The sequence below is a fragment of the Bos javanicus genome, chromosome 3, assembly GCF_032452875.1.
Source record: "Bos javanicus breed banteng chromosome 3, ARS-OSU_banteng_1.0, whole genome shotgun sequence".
Classification (NCBI taxonomy): domain Eukaryota; kingdom Metazoa; phylum Chordata; class Mammalia; order Artiodactyla; family Bovidae; genus Bos; species Bos javanicus.
In genome coordinates this window covers 75,226,230-75,243,697 of record NC_083870.1, presented here as the reverse complement: position 1 = coordinate 75,243,697, position 17,468 = coordinate 75,226,230, and the positions used below count along the sequence as shown (strand labels likewise).

Genomic DNA, 17,468 nt, shown 5'->3' with positions numbered 1-17,468 from the left:
CAGGAACATTAACACGTCTGTCTTTGTACTTCCTCCCTTGACCAGATGCACTTATAAAACCTATTTAAATGTTCTGAAATGAGTACAGTTTAAGATCTAAGAGCTGGTTGATTTACTTAATTAATTTAATGAAATAAATTATAAGAGATTTTTTTTTATTTTTCAATAACTTAAGTGTTTATATAAACAAAAGTTAAAGGATTCACAACATATTATACAGTAGATCTAAATTATATCTTCAAATGTATCTGTGTGCCACGGGAATTCTTAAAAGAATCTTTTAAGTCTTTAAAAAGACTGATTTTCTTAATTTATAGAAAAAAAGTTAATTATAGTCAATCTTCATTACTCATAGACTCCAAATTTGCTAATTTGCCTGCTACTAAAATTTATTTGTCACCTCCTAATCAATACATGTGACACTTTGAAGATCATTTTGGACATGTACAGAGCAGCAAAAAATTTGGGTCACTTAACACTGAGGACAAAAAAAGGTGACGCTCTGTCTTGTTTCAGCTCTCGTACCATAAACAAGTGTTCCTTCCATAGTCTATTAAGTGCGACTTTTTTTGTATTATTGTACTTTTTCTTGGTGATTTTGCTGTTTAATATAGCCTGCAAGCATAATGCTGACGTATTTCTAGTTTTTCTAAGCACACGAAGGATGTCATGTATCTTACAGGGAAACACACACGTTAGATAAGCTTCATTCAGGCATAAATCATAGCACTGTTTAGCCATAATTCAATATGAATGAATCAACAATATTAAATAAGGCATCTTAATGCAGAAACACACATAACACAAGATTATGTGTGGATTGGTTGATGAAAATGTGACCAGAAGCTTGAAAGAGCCTGACTCTGTGCTTCCCCTAGGGAGTAACGGTTCAGTATTTGCTAAGTTGGTTTTCACAGAGACTTTATAGAATACACTTATGGAACATAACAAGAATCAACTCACTCGCCTTCTATAATTCAATAATTGAGGTACCAAAGATATCAGTGCTGCCCTAGTAAAGTAAAATATGTTAAGCCATTATATGCAGTTTTCAATAATTAAATTTTTCTGACACATTCTATTTAACTACTAGGCTTGCTGTTCATGTCTCAAATTCCCTTTATATTCACTTAACAAGTACTCATTAGGTGCTTATCACTTTCTCGGCACTGGGATAACTCTTGTACAGGAAAAAGAAATGATATAAATAAGTCCTAACAAAGCAGGATGGGAAATCTTAGGAGGGACTAACTCTGCCTGGAGTTTTGGAAAGGTTTTCAAAGGTGATAATTAGGTTGATTACTGACAGAAGCAGGGTAAAGGCACTTGAGGCTGAGGTAATAGCAAACACAGAGTACGAAAGACCCCGCAGGGCTTGAAACAACTGGTAGTAGTCTATAATCAGATTTTAAAAATCCCTATCTGCACAGCTAAGGAGTTGACATTTCCCTGATGTTTTTATGCAGTAGTTTCAGGTTATACACATACAGAGGGATGAGAAAAGTATCACTAAAACAATCAACATGTATGATAGATGTGTACTATACTTACACATATATCATGCTATATACACATACAGAGGGATGAGAAAGTATCACTAAAACAATTGACATGTATGATAGATGTGTACTATACTTACACATGTATCATGCTATATAAACAAAACTAAAAAATACATTTGGTAAAATTTGGAAAACAGAATTGGGATTCAGAGTTTTGTTACCTTTTATTTTTAACAGGACATTACATTTTTTATTTCAACTTGCCTGCAAGACTACCTCAAAAAACAAACAAACAAAAAGAAACAAAAACACTTCCACAATTGAATACATGAAAAAACTTAGCACTTACCTTAAGTTCACACAGTTACCAAGCTCTGGTGGAATCTGTAGGAGGTCATTATTTTGAAGGTCCAATGTGATCAGATTTTCCATTGTCTTCATTTTCTGAGGGTCCAAAGATCCAACCTGATTATTACTAATCAAAATTGTTTCAAGTGTGGGAATTCGATACAAAACTTCAGGTAGTATTTTGAACCTATTAGAATATGAACAGAACAAACAGGAATCAGAGGCAAAATTATCCCCTAGATGATGGAGGTTTGATCTAATGACATAAAGCTTTCTTAATGTAAGGTTTTTATTTTTTTTTTAATTTGGTATAAGTTCTGCACTTAAATTTTTCAGAAAATTCTTAAAAATGGATAAGCTTTGGAAAACTTGAAATATACGTTAAGTGGACAGACTTGTAGCAGTTTCCATTTACTATACAAAAAAATCAAACAAAAGTTCTGAGTAAATTCCCCCATGTTTTTATTTTCTCCTTCAGGAGACAAGGAAATCTTCCTGAAGTGCTCTTTATAAAATGTTTCCACGTAGGTATTCTTCCTTAGTTTACTTTTATTTCTTATGAAACAGAATTACTGCCAATATTTAAAGTAAAAGAGATTTATACTTTGCTTTGACTTAGGCTTCAAAAATGACTAATTCAGTCATTTTTCCAACAATCAAAAATATATTCATTTTGGTTTTTGAAAACATTATAAAACAACTATAGGTTGCTGGCTTCTTATTCAAAGTAACCCTGAAGATGCCACAAGAGAGACGGGAAAGTTGATGGCTCTCAGAGCAATTCTCAGTAACACTTCAGGATCCCTGGGTTGGGGGAAAAGAAACTAGCTTGGTTTTAACGTGAGGCAAACTGCTGCCTCAACTAGAAAAGAGAAGGATGTGGTGAAGGAGAGCTGTATAGTGGTGGCCTTTTCACTTCCCCATACTGCCCTTCCTTTGCTGCCTTGATGTTAAAAAAAACTGAACTACAATGAAGGGTAAATTCATTAAGGAAGCTCCAAAGTTACAGAGGGACGGAAGAGTCAGTAACACAAGTACAGATGGACCAAATCATCTTGAGTAGTCCCTCCAACTTCTCCCACAAACCATGAACAAGATAATTAAAAGTGATGCAGCTAACTAGTTAACACAGAAGTTAAGGTTAGGTTTGCCAGCTCCTAAAGAATTAACAATGCAATTGATAGCTCAATGCATGAGTGCATGCTTAGTCACTTCAGGCGAGTCGGACTCTGTAACCCTGTGGACTGTAGCCCTCCAGCCTCCACTGTGCATGGGATTCTCCAGGCAAGAATACTGGAATGGGTTGCCATTTCCTTCTCCAGGGGATCTTCCCAACCCAGGGACTGAACCCGGGTCTCCTGCGTTGCAGGCAGATTCTTAACATCTGAGCTACCAGGGAAGGCCCTGATATAGACAACTCAACAGAGAACTGATAGTTCATATCAATAGAGAACTGATAGTTCAATTCACAAAAATTAGAAGAATCTGAGAAGTACTTATATTTTTAAACAATGACAGCAAAAGTATTACCTATACTCAAGAAACACAAATAATTGAGTAGATAGAAAAAAATTAATAGGCAGTATTTTAACATCACTGTGCCTTAGATTTCTTATCTGTAAATGAGCATGAATAACAGTACTAAAATTATATACTTGTTACAAGGATTAAATGAAGGTATAGGAAGGTCATGGGACAGTATCTGTAATATAATAAATGTTAGCCACTACTATTTATATTAAATTGTTACCAGAATCAACTTTCATCATAGGAAACAATATGACATAGTTGTTAAGAGCCTAACTTCTGGAGTCAAACCACCTGGGCTCAAATCCCAGCTCTATACTCCTCAATTTCTAAATGGACATAGTAACAGAACCTACCATGCCGGGCTTTTGTGAAGATTAAGTCAGGTAATACACATAAAGTACTTAGCTCAGTGTCAGCAGACAATAAATATTAATAAATAAGCTCCCAATAAAAATTAGTTATTCTTGATTATTACACTGGGCTTCCCTTGTGGCTCATCTGGTAAAGAATCCGCCTGCAATGTGGGGGACCTGGGTTCAATCCCCGGGTTAGGAAGATCCCCTGGAGAAGGGAAAGGCTACCCACACCAGTATTCTGGCCTGGAGAATTCCACGGACTATACAACCCATGGGGGTCACAAAGAGTCGGACACGACTGAGAAACTTTCGCTTTCACTAATTATTATAATATCTTAGTGTTTACAAAATACAATCTAAATTTCACTAACATAAAAAGCTCTGAAAGGGCTGGCTACTGCTACACACCCAATATCATTTGTTACTTCTACTCTTCTGCTACATCACTTTTTGTTCTGAGCCATATTAAACTTCTTGAAGGGTCCCAAACACATCATTTTCTCATATCCTTGGGCATTAATACATGCTACTTGCTCTACATAGGATGCCATGTCCCTGTGTGTTCCAAGCCTCAGTTTCAGAGCTACCTCCTCTACCTTCAAGTAATCTCTGGAAATACCTATGTATGCACTGTGCTTCCTCTATAGCAATAAGAACTATTTATTTGCATATTTGTCTTCCTACTAGGCTACAGGTTTCTTAAAATAGTTAAAAAGAACAAAAAAATGTAGACATCAGTTGTGAAAATTCTAAAAAGGCAACATCACTTTTAACTCTAAGTGGAACTAAGTGACAATAAACCTGGATATTTAAACGAAGAAAAAGCATACAGCCTTTTTGTTTGTCTCTTTATTCTCTAGTAATCTCTAGTATTCTCTAGGAAGATCTACAAATTTTCTACAGAATAATTGTGAGTAAGATGTTTCTTACCTATTAAAGGAAAGGTTGATTGTTTGTAGCCCTGTCAAAGATTCCATTTCTTCAGGCAAAGAACTTAAAAAATTATTCCTAAATTAGAGAGAAAAAGATGATTTACAAAATTTGAAAATTTGTCCAAATTTATAATTAAAGTATTGATCGGACAAAAATTTATATAGCTCAGTTTGTCAATTCTTGATTTCATTAAGACTGTGTCCTGAGAATTCTGAATCAGTCAGCAGCTTTAAGTGTTTGATCAATGGGCCTAATTCTAATACCAAAGTGCAACCAACTGGTGATGCAAACAACTCTTTAATAATAGATTTAACAGAATGAACACTGTAAACTAATCCCTTATCTACTTCAAATTGCAATCAGCAATACTTTCCACAGTCAGAGCCCTTTAGGTCATGCCTATAAATACTATATTATTTGACATCACAAGTATTCTATGTATTTGATTAATACAAATATTTCATATATAGAATAATTGAAGAATAACTGAAAAATTACATAAAAAGAGGAAACAGAAATGCAAAGAGATTCTGTATATTTAGAAACTTAGAGTTTTCTACTATATAAGTATTAAGGAAGACTATTTCTACTTTTAGTTTAGAATTTTAATTTGCACAATGTGTAACTTTTCAAGATCTTACAACAGAACACAGAAGTAAAGGGAATCTCATTTACCACTAAAATGATCTCGGAAAAAATTTAGAAGGTTAACAAGAAGGTAGAAATATTCTAGAGGTCATAGCAACATTTGGTTGCTAAGTCATGTCCTACTCTTTGTGACCCCACGGACTGTAGCTCACCAGGCTTCTCTGTCCATGGGATTTTCCAAGCAAGAATACTAGAGTGGGTTACCATTTCTTTCTCCAGGGGATCTTCCCAACCCAGAGACTGAATGCTCATCTCCTGCATCTGTCGAATCCACAGGTGGATTCTCTACCACTGACCCACCAGAGAGAAGCCCCAAAACTACCAATAGAAAACATTTGTGAGAAAATTATCTCCAACTAGATGATTATCTATCACACTGAGTAATTTTCTCTAACCTATATTTTTGCATTCAGAAGTGAAGCCTAATATATTAATATGCCATACTTTGTACAACTCAACATATGTCCTTTTTTCTTTTCTCTGTATTTTTCTCCATTATTGTCTTTATTAATCCATGCTGAATACCAACTGATGGTCTATATCTTCTCCTAGAGTCTTATACATACTGATATCAAACATAAAAGCATATTTTAGTCACTTAATTAGAAATTTCCAGGTACAGTTATAGACAGAGGCACACACATCGATAGACACACACACACACAAGGATGGGATGAAAAGAAATAAAGTCAGCAGCACTGGAGCAGGGATTCATCCTCACTGCTCCATTTGATACTGAACTAAAATGTGCTTTTAAACTGTTTTGCCAGTGTAACTGTCCGTGGAAAATAGAAATAATTCCACATTTAGCAAGAGCATACATGCTAATATACTTGTTTTAACTGCGTAAGGAAAAAATTTTTGTCTCTGTATGAAGACTAAATCTTCGAACAGATATAATTAGCTTATTGTAATTTAACTATTGTGTGAGTGGAGCAAGAGCAGGTACATTTTAATAAACTAAAACCACACCTAGTAACAACATACATGAGAAGTCAGAAGCCCAGGTAATAGAAATATACTTCACAAACCAAGCTTTAAAGCCTAAGAAAATAAATGACTATCTGACCCTGAAATACCTATTATCACCCTCAAAAACCTGTGACACTTCTGATCCTGTCACTTAAACTTAGGACATATTTAAATTAAACTTCCTATTACCTCTGTAGAGCCTTAAATAGTTTCCTTTATTTTTGCTATCAATCATAGTGTTATCTTGCCTTGTGTGGTTAATATATTTTGAAACCAAATAGGTTGTTTTTATGATAAAGTCATGCTAGCTATTGTGCCAGCATAGCATTTGGACAGTTTTATGTTAAAAAAGAAAAAAGCAATATGAAGTAAATACTTTCCATGTGCTATTTTAATTTTGCTTAAGTATGACTCTAATAAAGTGTATTTCCTAATATTTTAAATAATTGTCTTATCACATAACTTCAAATGACATCTGATTAAACTATTTCCTAAATGCTTACTTTTAGATTACTCCTAAAATTTTATTAATAAAGACCAATTTTGTTTCTTAGGAAAACATGAGGGAAAGGGCAAAAATCAGGTAAAATACAAATTATTATTAAAAAAGGGAAGCAATAGTATCAATAAATACCTGAGATCTAAAAAAGTCAATTTTTGAAGTGTACATAATTCCAAGGATATAAAGGAAAGCTTATTAAAACTGAGATTGACATCAGAAACCATTTCCTTCAGTTCCACAATCCTGAAACAATAATAATTTTAAATATTAATACTTGAATTCACTGTCAAAACTTTAAAACTACAAGCTGACCATAGAGAAAAAGAGCTTATATTATTTTTGCTAATTAAGATTTTCTGTAACTTTTACTTTTCTCACAAAAAATCCCAGTCAGTTTGGATGTGTAACTGATAAAAACAGATTTTTAAAAACAGCTGTAATATTATCTGTCCAGGAATTTCTATTGGACTTTAAATGTATGTTGAAGTTTAAGAAACCATTCAGTCTGTTTAAACTAATTATGGACTCACTGCACTTCCCGCCAAAATCTAGGCAATACTTTATTAATTCCTATCTCAGGAAATACTTAAGTAAATTTTACCAAATCCCTCAAATATTAACAATGTAAGGTATTTTACGTATACTTCCTAAGTAAAAAACTATTAAAAATAATTATTATTGCAACTAAGCTGCAAGTACAACTGAGAATGAGTCACAGCTTAATAGAAATAGCATCATGAACAGTTCTTACCTTTTGGGAATTTCACACAGCTGATTCTTACTGAAGTTAATCGAAGTGATAATGTTACTTTTTACCGCATCAAACACTTCATCAGGAATCAAAGCTGTCTGTTTATCACTAAATGAAAAATGGTTTAAAGATGCATCATTCTGGGACTTCCCTCGTGGTCCAGTGCCTAAGACTCCACGGTCCCAATGCAGTGGGCCCTGGTCATGGAACTAGATCCTGCATGCCCCAACTAAGACTGAAGATCCAGAGAGCCTAAACTAAAACCTGGTGCAACCAAACAAACCATTTTTTTAAAAAGTGCATCATTCTTAGCAATCTGGAAAGACATGATTATTGCTGTTCATTTTAAAGGCCTTTAAAGATTTCATAAGGAGATTTTTCAAGGTAGTTTATTATGAAGCTCTGTAAAGAATACCACAAAAACCTACCAACTCACAAAATGTTAGGAATTCAGACACCCTATTGTGTCATAACACCTTGTGTCACACCTTTGGTGTGACATAAACTCACAGTCATAAACTCAATATGAACAAAAACAGATACCTTTGAAGTCTAAGATGTCCAAGAGTCATAACAGTGAAGGAACAGTATTTGGGATTCCTGTACCCTAAATCTTTAATTTTAAAAACTATCTCACCTCCTGTCTTAAAAATCTCTTAATAGAGTTTAGCTGTCAACTTTCTTTGGATACAGAGTTAACTGCAGACAACAACCAATTTTTAAAAGTTCAACACGATACTAAACTAGTTTTCTCATAACCTAAACAGCTTCTCCCTCACTTAGCATGTGACAAAGTACACAGGGTTATGGCCTTGGACTAAACTATTTCTGGTTCTTTCATTAATATACTTTGTTAATTTACCTTCCTTAAACCTCAGTTCTATGAAGTTAGAATCTAAAGGCATTTTCTTTTCATTAAATTTCATTACATTTCTTTTCCATTAAAATTTTCAGTTATATTTTCAATAAAATATAATTTTAGTAAGAAAGTACAGTAGAACTCTGACATTTGCAAATTTAACAATTTGATATTATAATTGGGCATTATGCTTATGTTCTTCTTTTACAATTTTTAATTCCTAACCTCATCCACTAAAAAGAATCTTCAGAGGAATTCCAAAAATGAACAACTGTATGAACAAGAAAAAAATATTACATATAATGTGTGATACTGGAGAACTGTATGAGAAAAGCACTATAATACAGAAAGATAAAAAGTCTAAATTTCACCGTCATTATGCTTCCACTTTTGCTTTTGGGTTCCATTTTCTGCTGTGCAGATGGAGCACTTTTACCTTTTTGATCAGAATTGCTCAAGTCACAGAGAACTGATTTATCCAAATTAAAGTTTGAAGAGTTATGCTATTTTAAAAACTTCAGTTGAAGGCATTTATGCCTTAAGATTGGGAAATAATTTATACTTTAAATAGAATACTTCTGTCCAATTCAAGTCTCCAAGGAAAACAAATTACAATAAATTTAGAATCAAAACAATCTAAGATGTATGGTCTTAAGTGCTACCTTTATTATGCTTTTGTGGTATCGGTGCCTTTAAAGAATGGGAATGATTAACCCCACCAAAAAAAAAAAAAGTATCAATACTACTTTATAGATTGCTTAAAACAATTAAAAGAAAGAGCATATATAAAGTAGCACAGTGTTCAGCATAGACGAGAAACTCAATAAACTCAATAAATCATATCCATGCAGAGTAGAGGGAGTGGAAGCCAGAGATAAAAGGAATTCTAAGCTAAGAAATTCCAAGACAGGAATCAAGTCTGTCTGAACATTTGGTATATTACAAAACCTAACATAGAATTTGATACCTAGTAGGTTCCAAAAATATCTACTGAATAAATGGGTATGCTGCTGCTGCTGCTAAGTCGATTCAGTCGTGTCCGACTCTGTGCGACACCATAGACGGCAGCCCACCAGGCTCCCCCGTCCCTGGGATTCTCCAGGCAAGAACACTGGAGTGAGTTGCCATTTCCTTCTCCAGAATAAATGGGTATATTATGTGTAAAATAGAACATGCTAAATTACTACACTAGTATGCTATGAAAAGGACACAACTACAACGATGGATGAGTACTATCTTGTATTACAATGTCAAAGAAGGAAGGCTTAGAGTAGTGATTTCTATGTGAATGAAACACAGTAAATATGAAATGGAGACTGTATCCTGACTGCTGAGGAGGTAGTACCCACTGATACTACACATTAAGGAAAAGAGGCCAGGAACTGATGATGATTCTGTGGATAACTGAATAAACCTTGTCACTATCTAACTTGAGAATGTACTCTTTTCAATACAATACCAAAGCATGAACTAATCACTGAAAGACTTCTGACTGTACTGGCTGTTTTTATCACTGTTGCCTTAGACAGTACTGAAGAATACTTGACAATCACTTCCAATTTCTGCATAAGTATCTTCTTTCTCCAGTCAAACACATGCCCATAATATACAAATATCATTAGGCTTCTGCTTCAGTTTACATACCAACATTGTAACTGTTACAGGTTTAATATATGTGCCACTCAGGGAGAAATATCAATCACCTCAGATATGCAGATGACACCACCCTTATGGCAGAAAGTGAAGAGGAACTAAAAAGCCTCTTGATGAAAGTGAAAGTGGAGAGTGAAAAAGTTGGCTTAAAGCTCAACATTCAGAAAACGAAGATCATGGCATCTGGTCCCATCACTTCATGGGAAATAGATGGGGAAACAGTGGAAACAGTGTCAAACTTTTTTTCTGGGCTCCAAAATCACTGCAGATGGTGACTGCAGCCATGAAATTAAAAGACGCTTACTCCTTGGAAGGAAAGTTATGACCAACCTAGACAGCATATTCAAAAGCAGAGACATAACTTTGCCAACAAAGGTTCGTCTAGTCAAAGCTATGGTTTTTCCTGTGGTCATGTATGGATGTGAGAGTTGGACTGTGAAGAAGGCTGAGCGCCGAGGAATTGATGCTTTTGAACTGTGGTGTTGAAGAAGACTCTTGAGAGTCCCTTGGACTGCAAGGAGATCCAACCAGTCCATTCTGAAGGAGATCAGCCCTGGGATTTCTTTGGAAGGAATGATGCTAAAGCTGAAACTCCAATACTTTGGCCACCTCATGGGAAGAGTTGACTCATTGGAAAAGACTCTGACGCTGGGAGGGATTGGGGGCAAGAGAAGAAGGGGACGACAGAGGATGGGATGACTGGATGGCATCACTGACTCAATGGATGTGAGTCTCAGTGAACTCCGGGAGTCGGTGATGGACAGGGAGGCCTGGCGTGCTGCGATTCATGGGTCCCAAAGAGTCGGACACGAGTGAGGGACTGATCTGATCTGATCTGAGAGCACATTATTATAACATATTATTTGACTTGAATTCAGATATATAAACAGAGTACAACCTCTCAAGCTTTGTCTGCTTGAGGTATTCATTAAGTAAATGATACTTACACTTTTTAGTTACCAATATATGACCTCCCTCCAATATAAAATTTTCTCTGGATGCTGGTTACTGAGTCAGAAAATCTTATTACGAAACAATACTGCGTCTCGTATTTTACAATTATAAAATATTATAAAAAATTTACTATTAACCATATATTGACCTCCTTAAGCATGATAAATACAAATCACCTAAGGAATGGACTTAAATTCATCGTATATGCTTCTACCTCATCACTTTTTTTGCAATCGCTATTATTCTAAGTACTAATGCACTCTGATGAATTCTTCTTCACCAACTGTCCTTTTTTCTGAAGAATTATTTCTGAAAGTTACCTATGTGTTTTACAACATTTAAGAAAATGAATTACATACCTATAGTCTAACATTTTTAATGTGATGATGGTGTGCACATTGACTCTAGATTCACTTGGCAGCGTCATGGCAGTCTCAATAACAGAATCATTTTGGCTAGGTCCATCATCTGGCAAAAGAAAAGTTATATAAAACTAATATTTATACTACAAAGTCATTTAAAAATTCCTGAAAGTACTTTAAAATAGTACATATGATTTTTAGATACTATTGGTGAAAATGTCTTTTCATATGCTTTATTTCCAATAACTCAAATCTAAGTATAGTTTGATCTTTATGTAATAGAAAAAAGATAAAAAGTTCAAAATCTTTTAATAAATCTTACCATAAGAAAATTTAGGAGTAGGAAAGGATAAAGAGTAACTACAATGTCTCAGAAGAAACAATGACAAGCAAAAATAGTATTCCTTCCAACGAAGGAATTTGTTAACAAAGGAAAACTACTATTTTCCAAAAATGTCTACCAAACAGGCATCTGCCTATCTTTTCAGTTTAGGACACAATGAAGCTGATTATCCCCAATCATTTAAAATCTGGCAATTTGCATAGCCTAGTAAGCTTTTGGTACTTTAGTTACATTCACTAAGATTTTTCCTAGCAAATGTAAGACTGTATTTTCACTAGATATTTCCTAACACGCATACCTACTCACATTTACATACAACCAACTCCTTCACCAAATTCTAGAGACTGTTTAATGTTTAACACATAATGTTTAATGTTTTACAGCATAAAAAGCAAAACAAACAAAAATCATCCACAATTAAAAGAAATGGCTTTGTGATTTTTTGGCGAAAGAGACTTCAGCCATTTAGACATAAATAAAATAAGACAATTTTTAGCAATGTGGAAATGATGGAATAGTCCTAATAGTCACATTAAGAACAGAGGCTTGCCGAAAGAACATTAAAAAAACAATTAGCAGTATCCCTGATCTTTTCTCAACCCAGCAGGCATTTAATGAAACTTGTTGAATGATACTAAGTATATTTCTCTTGCCTTAAGCTCCTCAGACATTCATTAGTCAATAATTATTAAACTATTTTTCCACACAAATACATCCATATAAATACTTTATTTACATAAGTAACATAATAAATGACAGACTATCGAATAGAGATAAAAGACACAGAGGACAACACTGATTTCAAGAGAAATGCTTTGCTGTTTAGAAGTTCCCGAGCAGTCTGGCTATGCCACTTCAAAGAATATGTAATATATACTGCCAAATTACATCTGCAGAGGCAGTATTAAACCAGCAACAAAACCCAGTGTTATTTTTAAATGTACATTTATATTAGCATGATTATATATTAAAATAGAATATTCTCAATACTTTCCAAAGAGCTACTTTTAATAATCAGCATCAAAGAGAATGTAAAGAGGAAGGCAATTGTCTGTTGCGGGGGGGGACACTAATGTGAGAAACAGATTTACTTTGCACTATATTTTCTTGTACATTTATTGCCTTTTTGATTAAAAAAACCAAGATAGTAATATTCCATAAATGGATCCAGATTCAATGCAATCCCTATCAGAATGATAACTTACTTCTTTGTAGAAATTAACAAGCAGATTCTAAAATGTTTATGATATTGCAAAAAAAAACCCAGAACAGTCAAAACAAACCATTTTAAAAGAAGAATAAAGCAGGAGGACTTATACACCTTCCAATTTCAAAATTTATTACAAAGCAGTGGTAACCAATATACTGTAGTACTGGCACAAGATAGGAATAAAGATCAATGGAATAAACTTGTGAGTCTAAAATGAACCCTACATTCATGGTTAACTGATATTCAACAAAAACAATGCCAATACTATTCAATGAGAAAAGCTGACTTTTCAACAAATGGTACACAGAAACTGCATAATCACATGCAAAAGAATGTAAGTGGAAAGAATGAAAGTGGACCCTTATCTCATAGCATTTGTAAAAATTAATTCACAGTGGATCAAAGACATGAATGTAAGAGCAGAAGTATAAACCTCTTAGAAGAAAAAAAAGTAGAAAATCTTCATAAAACAGGATTTTGCAAAGAAATTTTAGATATGAAACAAAAAGCATTAGCAAAAAAAGAAAATGACTATTAAAATTAAAAAAAAAACTTGTGTTTCAAAGGACACTATTGAGAAAATGAAAAGACAACACAGATGCCTAGAAAACATTTCCAAATTGTATATCTGACAAGAGACTTATACCTAGAATACATAAAGAATTATTACATCAACAATTAAAAAATTAAAAACTGGGCAAAAGAACTCAAGATATTTCACCAAAGGTGTACAAATGGCTAATAAGCACATGATGCTCAACATCATTATTCAAATCTGTTAATATACTTCCCAGTCAAAAGAATCCTTATTTTATACAGTAATAGTCAAGTTTTGTTCTTTTACAAAGGTAAAGCATAGGTGCTGCCAGAATCTTTATTCTAATTTCTAACTGGTACCCTAAAACTCAACTCAGAGATTACGGACAGAACAGTATTACTGTGAATGTAAGAGTGTTTTCATAATTTCAGCATATTATGGTCTCATGGATTCAGATCAGAGCCACATCCACCAGGGGCCATTTCCTCTAAATATTTATATTAAAACTATATGCAAATTTATATACGATTAACACTTCACCACTTTTCACGTTATCTTTTAAAATATGGGAGAAAATAGAAGAGTACCTTTAATCTTGCTTCGTAGGTATTTTAAGACTTCTTGGGTTCCTTTCTGAAAAGAGGGGGATAAAAACGTATTCACCAGACATACATTGCAGTTTTATATTAATACATCATGTGTATGTTTCAATATCAAGTTTAAAAACAAGAGCTGAATTCTAAATATGCTTACATTTATAATTTCTCTTCGAATGGTTCTCAAAGGATTTCCTTCAAGTGCCAGGAATTTCAAATGAAGTCTTCCCAATGAACAGGGCAGACTATAAAAGATTAAATAGATTTAAAGGAAAACATTCGGGATAAGTATAATTCAACCAAGTAGTTGATTGTAAAACAAACAACATATGACAAGCTTTACATCATAAAATAGTGTCAAAGAAAACCCAAGTTAATTCAGGCCTAAAATATTTCCTTTCAAGATAAATGCCAAACATGTTTAAAAAAAATAAGAATTGTTTCAATACTGTCATATTAGGATTATTAGAAAAAGAATGTGAGCTATAAAATATTTCCTAAATTACAGACAGTACCACTCTTATGGCAGAAAGCAAAGAAGAACTAAAGAGCCTCTTGATGAAAATGAAAGATGAGAGTGAAAAAGCTGACTTAAAACTCAACACTCAGAAAACTAAGATCATGGCATCTGGTTTCATCACTTCATGGCAAATAGATGGAGAAACAATGAAAACAGTGACAGACTTCTTTTTTCGGGGCTATAAAATCACTGCAGATGGTGACCGTAGCCATGAAATTAAAAGATGCTTGCTCCTCGGAAGGAAAGTTATGACCGACCTAGACAGCATTTTAAAAAGCAGAGACATTACTTTGCCAACAAAGGTCCGTCTAGTCAAAGCTGTGGTTTTTCCAGTTGTCATGTATGGATGTGAGATTTGGACTATAAAGAAAGCTGAAAGCTGAAGAATTGATGCTTTTGAACTGTGGTGTTGGAGAAGACTGTCGAGAGTCCCTTCGACAGCAAGGAGATCCAACCAGTCCATCCTAAAGGATATCAGTCCTGAGTGTTCATTGGAAGGACTGATGCTGAAGCTGAAACTCCAATACTTTGGCCACCTGATGTGAAGAACTGACTCATTAGAAAAGACCCTGATGCTGGGAAAGATTGAAGGCAGGAGGAGAAGGGGACGACAGAGGATGAGATGGTTGGATGGCATCACCGCCTCTATGGACATGAGTTTGAGTAAACTATAGTAGTTGGTGATGGACAGGAAGGCCTGGCATGCTGCAGTCCATGGGGTTGCAAAGAGTTGGACACAATTGAGCGACTGAACTGAACTGAGACAGTGCTAAAAAGTAAATGTTAGCAAATAAAAAAATTCCTAAATGAAAAAATCATAAAGAATAATTTTTAATCATATACTTCAGATTTTCATTCAAAAAGGAAAGTCATTTTTTTTTTTTTTTTGGTACACAAGATAAAACCTGTTGATATACATAAACATTAAATCTCAAAATTTATTAAGCATCTATAATATACTAGGAATTGTTGTAGGGATATCAAGGTCCTTTCCCTTAAAAACTTTTCAGATGAACAAAAGAAAAGGACACATAAAAGGACACATTTTGGCTAACCAAAATATAGGAATTATCATATGTTGCTGGTGAGCATGTAAAATAGCACAGCCACTTTGGTAAGTGGGAGTTTTTTCAAACACACATTTACCGTACAACTAAGCAATCCCACTCCTACATATTTACTCAGGAAAAATGAAAATTATGTCCAATAGAGACTTACATGAATGTTCACAACAGTCAGAAAATTGAGAGCAATCCAAACATCCAACAACTAACTACTGAAGAGATGAAAAAATTGTGGCATATCTGTATAACGCAATAACACTCGGCAATAAAAATGAATAAATTACTAAGACAAAAACCACACGAATCAATCACAGAAGCGTTATACTACGTGAAAGAAAGCATAAAAACTATATGCTGTGACTTCATTCATATGGTACTTAAAAAAAGAAAAGTCCAGTGACAGAGCTCATCAGTGGTTGCCAGGGGTTGAGTGTATGAAAAGTGGATTGACTGCAAAGGGTATGAAGAGACTTTAGGAAAACAGAAACGTTCACTACGGTGACAGTGAATTACACCAATACATACCGTTGTCAAAACTCATTAAACTATTTCATATATATATATATATATATATATATATATAAAATTAGATACATGCTAAACAAGTAAAGCTGCTTTCAGACTAGGGAAGTAGAAATTAGAAAAAGGACTAAAGGGAGAAGGAAGTAGCAAAGCCTGGATTTGGACCTAAAAGAATAGAATTCCATTAGGGAGTCAAGCAGGAAAAGGGCATTCTAAGGTAAAGAAAATGAAGAAAGAAAAAGTCAGCATATTTACAGTTCAATGTAGTCATAAGATACTTGTGGGACTGAAAGATGAAAAAGAGAGAATGATGAAATCTGACTGTGAGATGTACTTGACTATTATGCTAAAAATCCTGGACTTTATCTTGCAAGACAGTGATTCCTAATTGTTGGTTAGAAAACCAAATGTATGAAAATCTCTCAGGAACTTTAAAAAACAAAACCAAAGCAATTCTAAGGTCCCACTGCTAAAGATTCTAATTCACTACTGTCTCTGTATCTGCATTTTCTTCTTAAAGCTTTTCTTGTGGTTCTAATACATAGTCATATTTAGGAAAAAGTGCCCTAACAATGGAGAACCATCAGTTTTTTAGTTGAAGAAAAAGCTGATAACTTGTATTTTATAAAAACTACTCTGGTAGCATTGTAAGGAATCAATGTTGTTAAAGGAGATTCTGGAGGGGTACAAAATGAAAAGAATGGTCTTAATGTCTAGGACAAAGAAGGCAATGGTACCCCACTCCAGTTCTCTTGCCTAGAAAATCCCATGGACGGAGGAGCCTGGAAGGCTGCAGTCCATGGGGTCGCTGAGGGTTGGACACGACTGAGCGACTTCACTTTCACTTTTCATTTTCATGCATTGGAGAAGGACATGGCAACCCACTCCAGTGTTCTTGCCTGGAGAATCCCAGGGACGGCGGAGCCTGGTGGGCTGCCGTCTATGGGGTCGCACAGAGTCGGACACGACTGAAGTGACTTGGTAGTAGTAGTAGTAGTAATGTCTAGGAAGTATGAGGTTAGATGAAAGTAAAGAAAATATTTACTAGCTTCATTATGTTCTAGGCCCTGTGATACATACACACTTTATATCCAGAGCTCTGGAGAAAGAGAAATATACATATCAGAAATATTTGTACTGATTACTTAAATAGTATTTATCATCATTTTTATTTTAAATATTTCCCTTCTACTGTTTTTACATATTACTAGTAGCCATAATAAAACTACTATGGGGAGAAAGGTAACTCCCTGGTGGCTCAGATGGTAAAGAATCTGCCTACAATGCAAAAGACACAGAAAATGT

At 34.4% G+C, this 17,468-nt stretch overlaps 1 protein-coding gene across 2 annotated transcripts in view; it reads right to left on the bottom strand.

The window, feature by feature from the left end:
• LRRC40 (leucine rich repeat containing 40) overlaps positions 1-17,468 on the bottom strand; it is a 40,865-nt gene that overhangs the window by 3,133 nt on the left and 20,264 nt on the right. Inside the window, exons 8-14 of one of the 2 annotated variants that reach the window (XM_061411607.1) lie at positions 14,215-14,302; positions 14,049-14,094; positions 11,368-11,476; positions 7,543-7,650; positions 6,924-7,034; positions 4,667-4,744; positions 1,852-2,037 (exon numbers count right to left, since the gene is read on the bottom strand). In XM_061411607.1, coding sequence (XP_061267591.1) covers positions 1,852-2,037; positions 4,667-4,744; positions 6,924-7,034; positions 7,543-7,650; positions 11,368-11,476; positions 14,049-14,094; positions 14,215-14,302 — 726 coding nt within the window. The remainder of the gene's footprint in view (positions 1-1,851; positions 2,038-4,666; positions 4,745-6,923; positions 7,035-7,542; positions 7,651-11,367; positions 11,477-14,048; positions 14,095-14,214; positions 14,303-17,468) is intronic. The other variant, XM_061411608.1, reaches the window with a different exon arrangement.